This window comes from Penicillium cataractarum (genome assembly GCF_028827025.1).
Source record: "Penicillium cataractarum strain IBT 29864 chromosome Unknown utg000001l, whole genome shotgun sequence".
Lineage (NCBI taxonomy): Eukaryota > Fungi > Ascomycota > Eurotiomycetes > Eurotiales > Aspergillaceae > Penicillium > Penicillium cataractarum.
Genome location: NW_026622737.1, coordinates 3,287,709 through 3,303,086, shown reverse-complemented (window position 1 = coordinate 3,303,086; position 15,378 = coordinate 3,287,709). Strand labels below are relative to the sequence as shown.

The 15,378-nt window shown below is 51.8% G+C and overlaps 4 protein-coding genes across 4 annotated transcripts; 3 read left to right on the top strand and 1 right to left on the bottom strand.

The window, feature by feature from the left end:
- Positions 1-2,548: 2,548 nt before the first annotated feature.
- On the top strand, positions 2,549-7,200 carry N7496_001132 (putative cell polarity protein (Tea1); the record flags this gene model as incomplete). Its single annotated transcript, XM_056694063.1, has 4 exons — positions 2,549-2,806; positions 2,885-3,281; positions 3,340-3,622; positions 3,684-7,200. 4 exons carry the CDS (start codon positions 2,549-2,551, stop codon positions 7,198-7,200), a joined length of 4,455 nt encoding a protein of 1,484 aa, XP_056560792.1.
- A 2,067-nt stretch (positions 7,201-9,267) lies between these two features.
- Positions 9,268-10,863, top strand: N7496_001131 (casein kinase 1 family protein). The gene is made up of 4 exons (XM_056694062.1): positions 9,268-9,321; positions 9,479-9,551; positions 9,607-10,621; positions 10,762-10,863. The coding sequence occupies exons 1-4, from the start codon at positions 9,310-9,312 to the stop codon at positions 10,853-10,855; spliced, it is 1,194 nt and encodes a 397-aa protein (XP_056560791.1). The 5' UTR covers positions 9,268-9,309; the 3' UTR covers positions 10,856-10,863.
- A 1,711-nt stretch (positions 10,864-12,574) lies between these two features.
- On the top strand, positions 12,575-13,687 carry rsmA (putative bZIP transcription factor (Fcr3); the record flags this gene model as incomplete). The annotated part of the gene is made up of 3 exons (XM_056694061.1): positions 12,575-12,697; positions 12,762-13,033; positions 13,150-13,687. 3 exons carry the CDS (start codon positions 12,575-12,577, stop codon positions 13,685-13,687), a joined length of 933 nt encoding a protein of 310 aa, XP_056560790.1.
- A 662-nt stretch (positions 13,688-14,349) lies between these two features.
- N7496_001129 (phosducin family protein) lies at positions 14,350-15,228 on the bottom strand (the record flags this gene model as incomplete). The annotated part of the gene is made up of 3 exons (XM_056694060.1): positions 14,350-14,842; positions 14,903-15,085; positions 15,191-15,228. The coding sequence occupies 3 exons, from the start codon at positions 15,226-15,228 to the stop codon at positions 14,350-14,352; spliced, it is 714 nt and encodes a 237-aa protein (XP_056560789.1).
- Positions 15,229-15,378: the final 150 nt, after the last annotated feature.

Below are 15,378 nucleotides of genomic sequence, written 5' to 3'. Positions count from 1 at the left end.
CCCTGTGGCTGAGTAATCAGGCAGCTTCCAACCAATAGAAGTACCCTTCGGTGCCTTAGCCAACCAGGAAGTAACTCTTGAAGTCGGGTACCTATAGAGTCGTTGATATAATTTCACATGATAAATCCTCTCTCTTTCTTAAAATCTAAGCTTTACAGCTCTATGAGCCTATAAATTCTTTTCATTGCCTTCACACATCCATAGAGTCTCGGAAGGCGGTGAGTGATAGGTAGATAATCCTTGTTTCTGGGGGTCCAGTCTTGGCAGGGAAGGTTGATGGTTCCCAGTTCACAGTAGCTGTCCAAGCTCAGGGTGCTGATAATGTGGTACTGGACCATGATTATACAAAAGACCCTTCATGCACCCCTGAATAGTTTATGTGAGCTCAAATCTTATTCTTCTTTTTGTCCCTAGCAACCCGTCAATGTCGTTGGCAATGAACACATTGTCTAAGACAACGGCACAGCAGAAGATCAAGCTGAACCCCTCGTACATCTAGGGTCTCACTGCGAGCCGCTAATGTATCCAAGATCTGTAGAGAAATTGGATATCATCTGATCAGCATGGGATACCTACTGACATTGACCTATCTATGTATCGTATTTCTAGCGAATATCAATGTTGTGGACGTATGTTTCATAGACGCTCCTGTGCTGCATGAAAGGGCTACATATATCACGGATTTCCTTGATCGAGATCGCCATGAGATCCATCGGACCGAATTAGCTATCTCACGTGGGTAGAGAGTAACGAGTAATTACTTAGATATGATGACAGCCATCTCTAGCCAGCCAAGGGTCACCGAGAACCGGGAAGGCGGGCGCTCAGGGACTTGCGGGAAGTACAAGGAAGTGCAGTAGTGATCATCACAATCTCGAATTCCTCTGATAGGCAGGAAAACCCTATGCCCAATGCCCCCCAGCGGCCCCTTTTTTAAATGGATTCATGTGGAATCCTTTATGATCACGCTGCCCTCCGGAGGCTGGTGGACTGTAATATTGACAGATGGACCCATATGCGATCGCATTTTTGCTATGTACCCGAAGTATGCAGCTGGCATCTGTAGGCACATCTCCACTCCTCGAGGGAAGAAGTGCCGCTGACGAGCGACGTCGGCAGCCACCCCTGATTATTCTTTCTCCAAACTGCAGCGTGGGAACAGTTCGAAGGCGATAGGTTCCCTGCACGTTGTGGAGAGTGGATCGTCGTGTGGAATCGGGGCATCCTGGATGGTCATTGGGTGGCTTGTTCTTACGCTGGCTTGGGACAGCCCCGCGACTGGCCCTATAATGGCCGTGATGCAATTATAATTAGAATTGGTAGAGGGTGCAGGTGAAGAGGAAGTAGAGAAAGCATTATCTAGGCATTAGAATGGACATATCAAGGGTTCCATACGAGGTTTCTAAAGGGTCCATAGTACGGCAGTAGGGGACAGTATCAATGTGTTCTTGGATCGAACCGTTGGAGGGGCCAAAGAGCGAAAGAGATTATGATCTCAGACAGGGGGCACACCGTTTCCAACATTTACATTTTCTTGGTGATGATTGACTACAGAGTACCACATCCTTGTTTAAGAGATAACGATAGCCCAAGTAAGATGAGGTTATTCAATTGTCTGGCATGAGCAAGATCTATGCGCACGAGTATGATGAGATCCAATGGACGTGCAGTCTTCCCCGAGGTGGCTGCTTCGTATAGAATTAATCAGGCATGAGGTAATAGTATTCAATCATGGACAATGGTCTGATCGCAGGAATGGGGAATCCTCCAGACACGGTAAATCGGATAGATTCAATAGCACCATAACAGTTGTAGGCTGGGAGACCAGAAAAGCAGAGCCCAAGAATGAGGGCGCATAGTAACATAGTTAAAGCGGTGGCCGTTAGAGAGCCCCTGAGTATGCAAGCCTCTTTGGCTTTTCCCTCCCCATACCAAGTCCCCTCAAGTGGATGCCGCTGGCTGCTGGGCCACTAGGCACTAGTTGGACTAGACCAACCTCCGAGAAATTGAAACCACCTTCGCTTCTCTCCTACGATCAGCACTTCATCTCTTTCTTCTCCCCTTCTTGTTTCCGCCCCCCCCTCCCCCTCTGTTTTCACCTCTTCCCAGCCCTGTGGGCATCTATTTTGACTACTACTTTCCTTTCTATGCCCTGAGGGCTGCGATCGCTGGGGTGTTCAGTCCACTTCCAACTCCACCATCCACCACCACACGACCCCCTGGCCACATAATTTTTTTTTGGAACGCTGAGCGGCCTGTGAATGGGACTCTTTCAACGGTTCCCAGCGCGGTACCTGGTTCCCGACTCCACATCCAACTGAAAATACACCACCGCAACTTTCCCCTGGTTCCGCTCCGGTCGCAGTGCCATTTCTACAAACCACTCTCCTCCAACTTTCCTCCCCCGAACCGCTCGTCTTTTGATACTGCTGGAGGACCGGATTTACCAGAATTGGGACAATCGCACCCGCCGTCTGCGCAATCCGACCGGTGGGCGTTGATTTCTCCCCCATTGCGCCGTTGAACGACTGATTACGACACCTTCACGATGGCTTTTTTGTTTAAATCCAAGAAAAATCAACCAGGGACTACGCTCCCTCCCGCGACAAGGAACCTCCATACATCCGAAGGCGCCCCATCCGCTGGTGGTCCTCCTCCAATGACCAACGGAATCAAAGAAGGCAATGCCTTTGCGCAGCAGACACCTACACCGAGTAGTAGCTACAACAACTCGCTCAATTCGGCCGCTAGTCCAACTAGTCCGGATCCCGTCAGAATGCGACAACGGGCTGAATCGGAATCCCAGGTAAGTCGATTGTTAGCCCCCGTTCGCAATTGTCGAACCGTGCATCCCTGACCCCGGTGTTTTGTGTCGTCCCTTTAGGTCCAGCGACCCCAGCAGCCTTCTAATGGCGTATCTCCGACGAGTCCGAACTCCTCCCTCTACCCATGGTCGCAACGACGCCTCAACTTTTCCTCTCCGCAAATGAACCCTTTCCCCCGATACGGAGCCGCAATCAATGCCGTAGCATCGAAAGAAGGCGACATCTACATGATGGGCGGTCTGATCGACGGTTCGACGGTCAAGGGTGATTTGTGGATGATTGAAAGCAGCGGTGGCAGTCTATCCTGTTTCCAAATTGCGACGGTTTCAGAGGGCCCAGGGCCGCGAGTTGGCCATGCTAGTTTATTAGTAGGCAATGCGTTCATTGTGTTTGGTGGTGATACCAAGATCAACGAGACGGATGCTTTGGATGACACACTTTATCTTTTGAACACTTGTATGTTGCTCAACCCGCCTTCTCCGTGTCTTTTGTCTCTAACATGGAATTCCGGTAGCTTCTCGACAATGGTCTCGTGCGATTCCTCCCGGTCCCCGTCCGTCTGGCCGATATGGCCATACACTCAACATTCTTGGCTCTAAGCTCTACGTTTTCGGTGGTCAAGTGGAGGGCTTCTTCTTTAATGACTTGGTGGCATTCGACCTGAACCAACTGCAGAACCCCACAAACAAGTGGGAGCTGCTTGTTCAGAACAGCCACGAAGGTGGACCCCCAGAGGGTGAAATTCCCCCCGCTAGAACCAATCACACCCTTGTCAGCCACAATGACAAACTATACTTGTGAGTTGAACACTGTTTTGAAAGAGAGGAGAAAAAGCGCATCCGGGCTGACTCGAAACAGGTTCGGAGGAACAAATGGTGTCAAGTGGTTCAACGACGTTTGGACCTTTGACCCTCGTAACAATTCCTGGACCGAGCTAGACTGCGTTGGTTTCATTCCGACTCCCAGAGAGGGTCATGCCGCCGCCCTCGTCAACGATGTGATGTATGTATTTGGTGGACGTACCGACGAGGGAATGGATCTTGGAGATCTATCTGCATTCCGCATCACCACTCGCCGCTGGTACTCGTTCCAGAACATGGGACCTGCGCCGTCTCCTCGATCTGGACACAGTATGACTGCTTTTGGCAAGCAGATCATTGTGATGGCCGGAGAGCCAAGTTCGGCCCCGAGAGATCCCGCAGAACTTAGCATGGCGTATATTCTCGACACAGGCAAGATCCGATACCCTAATGATTCGCAGTCGAGTGACCGCGCCGTAGTCCCGGCCGGCAGAAAGATAAGCAGCGACAAGCAAGGCCCATCGTCCGGACGTACATCCCGCGAGGCTCAAAACGCAACTCCGGACCAACTGCGTCGGGGACCGACACCCTCTCGTGAGAGCATCATTCAAGCCGCGGGTGCGAAGCCTGGAGAGCTCGGGTCAAACCCCAACCTCGGCCCCGGATCCCGACTACCAAGAGCTTCTATTGCACAGGCGCCCTCTGGGCCACCACCCCCTGGTCAAGCCCCATCTCCGGGTCCCCGGACTAATGGACCCCAACAACCCGCAATCAACCCTCGCAGCAAGACCCCCACCAAGAATGATCGTGGGTTTACGCCAACCGTAGATGTCCGCGCAGCGAATGCCGATCGGAATGTTGAGTCTCCCGTGGCCAAAGATATGCACGAGAGCTCGGGCTCTTCCGGTCAACGGACCCCAACCCAGCAGCCACAAAAGATTACCGCGAAGGCAATGGAGGCTGGAGAGGCCGCTCCGATGATGACACCTGCTCGTCAACGGTCATTGCGTCAACACCGGCAGCGGGGCTCAATGGATAGCGCGGAGGAGTCTGTGCTCGGCCGACAAGCTGCCAGCATTGATGGTTCTATTGAGTCTCGTAGCTTCCGCAACTCTAAGACCCTTGGTGATGAGCCCCGGTCGCCCAGGCTGACTCCTCACCAGGAGGCTTTGATCAAGGAGCTGGAGGCAGCCAAGGCTCGCAATGCGTGGTACGCATCTGAGCTTTCCTTGGCGAGAAAGGCTGGCTACGTCCCCAATGCGGCTAGCAGCCCTGCTATCGACGATCGCATTAATGAGTCCCTCAATGATGAGGATCGTCCTCTCGTGGAAGCATTCCTTGCCATGAGGGCCGAACTGGCGAAGATGCAGGCTACTGTGGACCGCCAAGCTGCCATCGCCTCCAAGCGGATCGCGGAAGTCGAACATCAACGCGACGTCGCGGTCAGTGAGGCGGCCTACTCGAGAACCAGACTTGCTGCCCACGGTGGTAGTCAGCGAGGCACTCCTCAACCCGAAGGTCCACGCGATGGAGAGGATGAGCGCCCAACCGACATGGGTCGCCGACTCGCATTAGCCTTGGCCTCTCAGTCGGAGCTGAAGGCTAAGCTGGAAGCGATGACCACCGACCTTCAGCAAGAAAAGCAAGCCAAGGAGCTTGCGGAGGACACCATTGAGGCCACTCGCAAGCGTCTTGCAGAGCTGGAGATGTCGAACAGCGCACTAGAGGCCGAGAATCTGCGGGCCGAGCTGCACAAAGCCGAAGCTACCGCCAGAGAAGAAGCCCTGCTGCGCTCGGAAGCCGAGGCTTCCTTGAAACAGCTTATCATCGACAAGGAGGAGCTTCTAAAACATGCAGAAGACTCTTCTGGACGTCTCAAGGACTTCAATAGTAACTTTGATGGCTTGCGGGAGGCCGTTGCGGCTTCTGCTGCAAAGACTGCCATTGTTGAGAAGCAGCTGCATGAAGAGCGAGAACGCCGTGAAGGTCTGGAGCGTAAACTCCTCCAGCTTCGCTCCGAACATGAAGAGCGAACCACCGAGTTGGACAACACTACTCGGCGCCTACGGGATGCTGAGGAATTGGCTGAGATTCATGCCAAGGAGGCCGAGACGCATAAGCTGGCTTTCGTTTCTGGCCTCGAGCGTGCCTCATCGGTTGACTTGGAGACCTCGATCAAATCTCGTGCTGACCAACGCGTTGCAGCTCTGGAGGCCCAGGTTGAACGATCAACCACCCTGGCCAAGGCTAATCAGGCTGCTGCCGATGCTGCCGCCGAAAAGTTGCGTCGGGCCGAAGAGAGAATCGCTGGACTGGAGGCCTATCAGGAGCAGGCCAGCCGCGAGGGACTGCAGCTTCGGAGACAGCTTCAGACTGCTATGAAGGAGAGTCAGGCGGCCACCGTGGAAAGCCGGGACTTGAAGTCTCAGCTTGAGACCCATCAGCGGGATGCGAATGCTTTGAACATTCAGCACGCTGCCCTGAAGGATCTCCTCGGCGAACGTGGCGTGAGCGCTGATAGTCGGCGGTCCCCTCGTCTTGAGTCACCAGGCTCTCGCTTCGGTACCCCGGAGCAGAGCCGGCTTCGCGAGCTTGAGCAGCAGCTATCAACCAGCTTGAAGGCTCACGATGACCTCAAGAACTCCTTTGAAGTCCGGGAGCAGGAAGCCGATCGCGCGTTCCGGGAGAAGCTGGAACAGCTAGAGAATGATTACCAGTCAGCGGTACACTACGTGAAGGGTACTGAAAAGATGCTGAAGCGCATGAAGGATGAGCTCGGCCGGTATAAGACCCAAAACGCCAAATTGCAGTCTGAACTTGAGACTTCTCAGAGAAGTCTAGAGAGTGGAGGCAACCAGTCGGAGGCGGCTGCTGCTGACTGGGAGAACGAGCGTGCTCGACTCCAAAAATCCATCTCTGAATTGGAATCTCATACCTCTTCGTCCCTCGAGAGCCTAGAGGCCCAGATCTCGGAAATGAAGGAGCAGCTCGCCGCAGCCGAAGTTGAGAAAGAAAAGGCGCAGGCTGAGCATGAGCGCTCCCAGCGAGAGCTCCTTGCAGCTGCTGACCGTAGCCGTGCCGAATTGGAGCAGCTCAAGAAGGAGAACCTCCACCTTGAGACTCGTGCCACGGATGCGGAACAGAAGGTCAACATGCTCTTGGTGCAGGTTGAGACTTCCGTCGGCCACTACCGCCGTCAGTCTCAGCACGGCGGCCAGGGACCCAACGGCATCTCTCGCTCTCACAGCAACGCGTCCAGCAACACCATCAGTGGGCGACCCCGTGCCGACAGCAGTGTCTCCCAAGACTCGACCACCTTCCCAGACAACCGTGGTTCTATGGCCTTGGACTCGCTTGCCAATGAGTTGGAGGCCCTACGTACCCACTGGGAAAGCACCAACCGCAACTATCGCTTGAGCAGCCAGCTGGATCTGGAGCGGACTCCGACCAAGGAGAACAGCGATGGCCCTGCTTTGATGAGTGATAGCTTGGCGGAGTGGCGGAGGCGACTAGATGAGGAAGAACGGGCTGGAGGTAACAAGGGCAAGCCCGAGATTGCTTCCAACGTGATCTAAGCCCTGCATTCGCGCATCTCTTCCCCATTCTATGACCATGTGCACTGAGATATGTCGATTCGCAACTCCTCTTCTTTTTGAGCGCCTTTCCATGTGTACTTCATTTTGCGTTCCTTTGTTTCCTTTTTTTTCCTTTCAATTTCTCCTCCCTTTCTATCGTTTTGTATTGCGCGATGCATGATCATTTATATGATGGAAGGTCCTGTTGTGCCATTTTGGTTTCCGTCTTGATCACCGCTTCGAGGGACGGGATTCCCTTCGTTACTGTTACCCTCTGCTGATTGTTTGTTTAATTTTCTCGATCACTCTCTATCCTCCCCCTATTGTCTCTTTTCTTTTTTTTCCCTCCCCTTTTCTTTCCTTTTCTTATACCCCGGTTTTCCGATGTTTATTGGACCCTGGCTGTACCACTAGCACACTCTACACGAACCCTGCCGTCTTACTTTTATAGTCAGAGAAATCACTATCGTTGCCTCTCCGAAAAGGACCATTTACTGCCTACACTGCAGGCCCTCCCCATGTAGAATTCTGTAGGTTTCTGTAGAAGTAAGCTCATATTGAAAGTGATTTGGGCACGGCGTTATCATCGGTACTTTTCTTGCATGCAGATGCATGTTGCCTTTGATTGCCCCAGTCCCCACGATAGGGACTGAGCACTGCCAGGGCAGATATGCGGGCGTAGGGTGCCACGGGTGTTGGACAGCCAGGGTAAGTGGGCAAACATGGCACTGCATGATAGGTATTTCAGCTCCGTCTCAGGCAGATGAGACATTGCCAGTTCGGGCATCTCCCGGGCAGCCCTGTAATGATTTTTCGAATATGGTATTTCGGATCATTGATTTGGGGTAATGATTAGAGAGCATTCAATTCCTAGGTGATTTTTACAAAGATGGTTCTACAGTCCTGTAGTTAGTATGTACTGTAGTAGTCAAGGGTCCGGGTTTCCACCGCGGCTATGGAGATGAGTTATTTTGGGATCCGCCCAGACGCGCCCTGTGACAATCAATCAAATTCATTCGGGCGGCGCCCAGCGGGATTTCCGAACCCTTTTCAGAGGCGGGCCCATGTTATTTTCTGTTAGGCGCTGATAGCATCATTGACTACGACGGGGTTATAGTATTGATTATAGGATAGGCATAGGATAGGAAACCAGCAAGGCATCAATCAATCTAGTATAGAATATTAGTATATATATTCCATTTTACAATTATGTTTAAATAGGTTTTCATGTAAGGAAAAAGACCAAAACCTGCCAACTAATCTCGTTGCAGCCCAACATTTACAGTAGAGAAGGGACTGTGTATTGGCGTTACCATACACAGCCCAAATTCGCGCAAAAAGTGGCTCGAGCGTGCCACCAGGTTTCCTCCCAGGAAGCTGTAAGGACGGGTATGGCGGTCACGGCAGTACGGCAGTACCGGGGGTGGCCAGCCACTCCTTCGCTAATAAAAATTACACCTCACCGACTTCTCCGCCCCCCTCTCCTTTCTCCTCTCCCATCCCTCTCACCCCCTCAGGCCCCGGTTATCAAGGCTTTGTCCTTGGTATTTCTTCGGTTTTCCTGATCCTTCACATTTTCTCTTCTGTGACCACCACTTTCGGCCCTGTCCGACCTTCTGCTTCCTTCCAACTTTCATCCCTCGAATTGTCCGGGCCACGCTACGGTCGGCATTGGACATATCCGTCCCTCCTCCACCCTTTATCGTCTACTCTCCTGGTATGTGTCGACCTCGTCTCGTTTGTCGTGTCTTCCCTTTTGGGTTTGGCTGTTTCTGTTACTTGCTACACCTTTCTACTTGTTTTGTTTATCCCGACATCTGGCTCTTTCCATATTGTCTAAGGAGGCAACTGCGGGTGGCCAAATGTGATAGGTAATGGCCTGGACTCCCAGCCTCACCCATGGCCTGAGGCTCAGCTGTCACACCCCCTCCTTCAACCCTTCGTTACTTCTGCTCGTTACAACCCTTTCACTGGCTATTTTTTGGATTCTCCATCTTCTCCACATCCTACCTCTTTCACCTCATCTTCTCGATCGACCTTTCTGACTCTTCGTTGAAGTGCTTTAGTCATTTGCACGGCTAGCTGCTGTGCCCCCATCATCCAGTCAACATGACTACCATGGTCAGTCCCGACTCTCCCTTCACTCCCTCTGTCGACCTCCCGATCCCCCTGATTCCCGATGTCTCGTCGTGACGTGGACACAATTTGGGTTGGGGGATCGTGCTTTGGGTCGCCCCTCGTGTATCCGAAATTCATGATTTGCTGACATCATATACAGGATTTGCGTGTCGGTAACAAGTACCGCATCGGCCGTAAGATCGGAAGCGGTTCTTTCGGTGATATCTACCTCGGTAAGTGAATCGACATTTTGCATCGTCTTTGTTTCTAGAGCTGACAAAGTTACAGGCACCAACATCATCTCCGGTGAGGAGATCGCCATCAAGCTTGAGAGCGTCAAGGCCAAGCACCCTCAGCTCGAGTATGAGGCCCGCGTCTACAAGTCTCTCGCCGGTGGTGTCGGTATCCCCTTCGTCCGCTGGTTCGGTACTGAGTGCGACTACAACGCCATGGTCATTGACCTCCTGGGTCCCAGTCTCGAGGACCTGTTCAACTTCTGCAACCGCAAGTTCTCTCTGAAGACCGTTCTTCTGCTCGCCGATCAGCTCATCTCCCGCATTGAATACATCCACGCCAAGTCGTTCATCCACCGTGATATCAAGCCCGACAACTTCCTGATGGGTATCGGCAAGCGGGGCAACCAGGTCAACGTGATCGATTTCGGTTTGGCCAAGAAGTACCGCGACCCCAAGACCCACTTCCACATTCCTTACCGCGAGAACAAGAACCTCACGGGTACTGCCCGTTACGCCAGTATCAACACTCACTTGGGTGTCGAGCAGTCTCGCCGCGATGATATGGAGTCCCTGGGCTACGTGATGCTCTACTTCTGCCGTGGCTCCCTCCCCTGGCAGGGCCTGAAGGCTGCTACCAAGAAGCAGAAGTACGACCGTATCATGGAGAAGAAGATGACCACCCCCACTGAGGTTCTCTGCCGTGGCTTCCCCAACGAGTTTGCCATCTACTTGAACTACACCCGCTCGCTCCGCTTCGATGACAAGCCCGACTACTCGTACCTGCGCAAGATTTTCCGTGACCTCTTCGTCCGTGAGTCCTTCCAGTACGACTACGTGTTCGACTGGACCGTCTACAAGTACCAGAAGAACGCTGCCATGATCGTGGACGCCACCAAGAAGGACAAGGATGAAGAGGCGGCCCGCCGCCAGGCCGCTGTCCCCATGGGTGCCAGCGCTGCGGCCGCCAAGCCCGGTGCCATCTCGGGCCAGCGTCGCAAGGTCATTGACCGTGGAGCCCTCGACAACACTCCGGACACCAACCGTGCCGTGGGAGGAAGTGACAGGATGTGAGTACTTTTGAAACCTGGTTCCGAGTAGGGAACCCCTTTTCTCTTTTCAATCTTCTGCGTTTGGTGTTTTTCTGTGACGCTGGCGTGGAGGACCCTTCAGTTCTGAATCTGACTAATCGCATAGTCTTCGGCGTTAGGCTGCGTTCTGCCTCGAAAGGTGCTGCTTTAGGTTATGGACCTTCTGGTGGCCGTTCGAAGCGGGACGATGGATCAGGGGCTCAATGGTACTAATCCCGTAGTGACTTGCAGCGAGACCTGGATAGGTGGATTTGATTTTGCTTGATTTCTTTTCCCCCTCTGCTTGTCTCCTGCTTGCTCCACGTCCTTCTTTCTCGACCATCATGAAACTCCGAGATTTCCCAATTGTCACCATCGCTGTGGACACGACCCATGCTGCACACACGACGTTTTATCTCGGATTTCAATTTTTCTCCTTGGATCCCCCCCCGTTCATTCTGCAATCATCTCTGACAGTCCTTCCACCTTGTCCTCGATCCCAATTTTCGACCTTGACCGTTTCGATCTGTCAACCGTTTTTCGTTTTGCTCGCCCTTTTTCAACTCCGCAAAGTCTGGATCTACGATCTGTGATCCACGTTTTTGTGCCGAGCAGCCGATGACCTTTGACTACTGTTTTCTTTTCCCTATTTCGGATATTCGTGCTCGTCTTTTCACGGGATACGACCGATTACTCAGTTTCGAAACGCTTTTTGATATGGTGGCTATTCTTATGTCTTGACCTTTTCGACGCTTCGCGATTCCGGTATCCCTGTCAACTCACCCGAATCGTGCGACTGGAAAAGGCAAGACTAAAGGAGAGATGCAAATGACGGCAATCTGGATACTTGAACACTACGTCTCCTTATCTCTCTGATTGCTGGTACTGGACTTCCTGGAGATCGCATGATCGCATGCGTGATTCCCATCACTGTTTCCCCCTTTTTTTGCCCATGACTTGTTTTACCCCCTTTTGCTTTTTCTTTTGTGTTTGCTGCATATCGACGCCGTATGGGGACGAGGGGACGACCGGCTTTTGCCGATCGGATTTTGAGGTTGTGGAGATCGTTCTTCGGGGATGGCTTTCTTTCGGGTCTTTGTTTCTAGGCTACTGGTTCTTGCCCTGCTCTTCTTGCATGAATCTGGCCTATGAATGGATGTTTTACCCGCTCGGAGAGAGCTGGTTCTCGACTGGTGATTGGCGACGGAAATGGCTAGGGTCGCTTCCGGGGTGGTATTGCGTCGATTTGCATGTTTTTTCTCTCATATTTGCTAGCCTATTGCTCTTCCCAACTGCATGTTTAACCCGTCTCTTGAATTTGTCTTTTCCCCTAGTCGCAGGTGTCTGTCGAGAGGCCTCGGGAGGGAGACACGACCGGATCTCTCTTAATTTTCACTATTATCCGGCAGTTCCCCCACCCAGACCCTGACGGACACACTGTCGATTTCAACATCTAATACGAATTCTTCGTCCCACCATTTTTAGTCCTAGTACTCTATATCATACTTTGTAGCCTTCCTAGTGTATGTCCTAGCCAGATTTATTTGGTGAGATCATCGAGTGCCATTGCCACACGTTCTGGCCCTTTGGGATGTTCGGGTCGATCTCCACTCTGTCAGATTACACATCAGATTATCCTGAACGGGAACGACTATAGGGGGATAATGTAGCCGTCTGGAAAAGAACGAACAGAGCGGGGTAGAGTAAATCCTATGTATCAACAAGAATAATAATGTAGAATAGGATGTTATTTTTAGCGCTGTAAGGGTCACCTCAATTTTGGTCTGGTCAGCAGTCACGGGAGATCGGTCAAAACCCTCCGTCAAAAAGAACTTTGGGGAACCGGCCCTCAAAGACGGTCAAGGAGTCTTCCGCCGAGTCATCCAGACCTCTCTCCTCTGTCTATCCAAACCTCACGACAATCTCAGTACTTCTGAGTCGCTGTTCAGCGCAATGGACTACTCCAACTACGCCCCTCATTCATCCCAGCCCTACTCAACGCTATACGGGCTGCCCACTCCCGACCAACAGCCACAGGCTCCCTCCGAAGATGCCCTCCACGACCCATTTGCCCTGGTACGGCCCTCTCTCCCTGATCTCCAATGGAAATTCTCGAAATCTCTCTAACGAACAATTTTAGAACGGCGCATATAACCAGTATTATCCGGGGTTCGACCCCTCTTTCCGCCTCGACCCCTCCTCGTCTTTCGGTCCGCCACCGCATTCGCCCCCGGACTCGTTCACGAAGCACTCCGTGTCGAGCAATGACGTGCACAATAGCACCAAGCTAGAGCCCACGTCAATTGACGGCGACGATGGTCAATACCGCGATCCGACCGGGCGGAGTAGCAGTGAGGAGAAGGACTCGGCGACACCAGCGCAAAGTAAGCGCAAGGCTCAAAATCGGGCAGCGTACGTGATTATCCGTCTCCCGTGATTATATACGGCTCTTTCTATCTGGCAATTGCTAGCAAAGATTGTCTTGTACTACTTGCAGTGAGGAAATGCTAATACGGGTACACATATAGCCAACGAGCGTTCCGCGAGCGAAAGGAGCGCCATGTCAAAGATCTCGAAGACAAAGTGACCAATCTCGAACAATCATCATCAACCCTGCAAGCCGACAACGAGCGTCTAAAGCGCGAACTCGCCAAATACGCAACCGAGAACGAGATTCTCCGCGCAACCTCACACTCCCTAAACGGGGGCAATGCCGGTGCAAAAGAACACCCTGCACCAACAGTCACAGGCCCAATGACATACTCCCCAACAGACTTCTACTCAACCTTGATGCCCGAAGCTGCCGGTCCCACGGGCCCAACTCCCCAGGGTCAACATCGTGTCACGGTTTGCGCAATTACCGGTGAAAGGCTCCTCGATGCTAGTGCTACTTGGGATCTTATTCAGAGCCATGAGCTGTTCAAGCGTGGACAGGTCAATATCGGTGATGTAGCTGAGCGGCTGAAGGGGATGGCTCAGTGTAATGGACAGGGTCCGGCTTTTAAGGAAGGTCAGATTTTGAAAGCTATTGAGGAGAGTGTGGATGATCGTGATGAGTTGATCTGATCCGATTAACAACCCTTTCATGGCTCTCCGATTTTGATGATTCAATGCTTCGTTATCTTATACCTTTTTCGTTTCGGTTGTCTATTCTTATTGGTTACTCCTTTGTCGTGGGAGTCAGTTATGATGGCCGTTTTGGAGTACTTTGGCGCTGGAGATGGGAATAGTGGAAGGGCAAATGGTTGGACCCTCAAATATATGGTCTATACCTGGACATATCTACTTTTCGGTTTATGTAGGAATGCTTGAATACGGTTGCCCGACTGTTCCTGAGTCTAAAATTGGATATTTCGCATATGTCAAGCTACTCGACATAAATATACACTTTTCTGGCTTTAAGGTTCTTGAGGATGGAGTAGACTGGTTCATAAACATCATGAAATTTACTATACGAGCAATCACTTGCATATATATGCTTCAGTATGCCTGGTCAATGTTCCTGTCAGGATCAACCGCGGAAGAACATAGTAACATCTCAGACACTAGCTGTGATGTCGTTCTGAAACAAGGTCCCAGAAAACAATCCACATCATTTCGTGTTTTTCGTTTTTGCCTCCTCCTTTTCCATTTCCAGTGGAATATCATATGCGCAAATCATAATATACACAGCTCGCTGAAATTAACAGAGAATTTTCAGTCGTAGTCATTCAATAGTGCGTTCATAATCAATCCCAGTCGTCATCATAATCTTCAACATTGAGCTCATCATCCTTGCCGCGGTCATCGTCCGAATCAGAGCGCTTCTTGAGACGAACATCACTCTCCTTCACCGCTCCGAGATCAACAAGCAGTCGCTCCAGGTCTTCAACCTTGGTCCGGGGACCATTAAGTTCTCGCAACGTAACGAGCTGTCTCTTAATTTCGGTATCCTTATACACAAGGATAGTCGGCGTGTTTCTCTCCGGGTATCCCTCAATGCACATATCGGCACGGATCTCGCAGAACTTGATATCGCCGAACTTGGCGGCCAATTGGCGCCAGAGCTCGGTCAGCACTCGGGATTCGACGTTGCCGCCCTGGGAAGTCAGGTTGACGAGGACGTAGGCATTGTTGGAAGCTTCGGTCACTTCGCGGGCGTAGTCGACTTTTTGGAGTGGGTAGACTTGGTTGAAGAGGCTGGTTTGTTGGAGGGTGGAGAGCTCGGCAAGGCGCTTTTGGCTGTTGGGTATAAGGTTTAGCTTTGGTTTCTCCTTTAAAGCATTGAGGTACTAGGCTCACCGGTATTGCTGGATGAAGTCTTCGTCTTCTTCATCCTCGAGCGCATCCAGCTCATCCAGATCTTTGTCCTCCAGTCGGTTCTCGTATGCTCTGCGCTCGGCTGCGATCAGGGCCTCCTGGATCAAGGGTTCGGGGTCTTTCGGTTTCTCTGGAATGATTCCATGTTGGCGAAGGATATCGTTCCTATACCATTTTGTGTATCAGCAAGAAGGTGCTTGTGATGTAGCTCCAAGTGAGCGGGGAAGCCAGAATATATATGTGCGCTACAACGAGCAGCCATGGACATACCACTCAGTATCTTCGTTGGGGTTGACTTCGACCTCCATTGTGTCTTAAAGGTAATCAATTCAAAAAATCCTCAACACTTGAATAGTGAAAGGGTGTTTAACGAGAGAGGGGAGACAAGGCAGCGCCGCAATGCATGATGCCACCTGTTTGCAGTGTTTGGTTCCAGGCGCCACAAGTGGCTGCCAAAC

Excerpts from the sequence above, each read along its gene's own strand:
- N7496_001131 (XM_056694062.1), top strand. Across the intron at positions 9,552-9,606 it reads TTTCGGTGATATCTACCTCG|GCACCAACATCATCTCCGGT; the intron begins GTAAGTGAATCG and ends ACAAAGTTACAG. Across the intron at positions 10,622-10,761 it reads GTGGGAGGAAGTGACAGGAT|GCTGCGTTCTGCCTCGAAAG; the intron begins GTGAGTACTTTT and ends CTTCGGCGTTAG.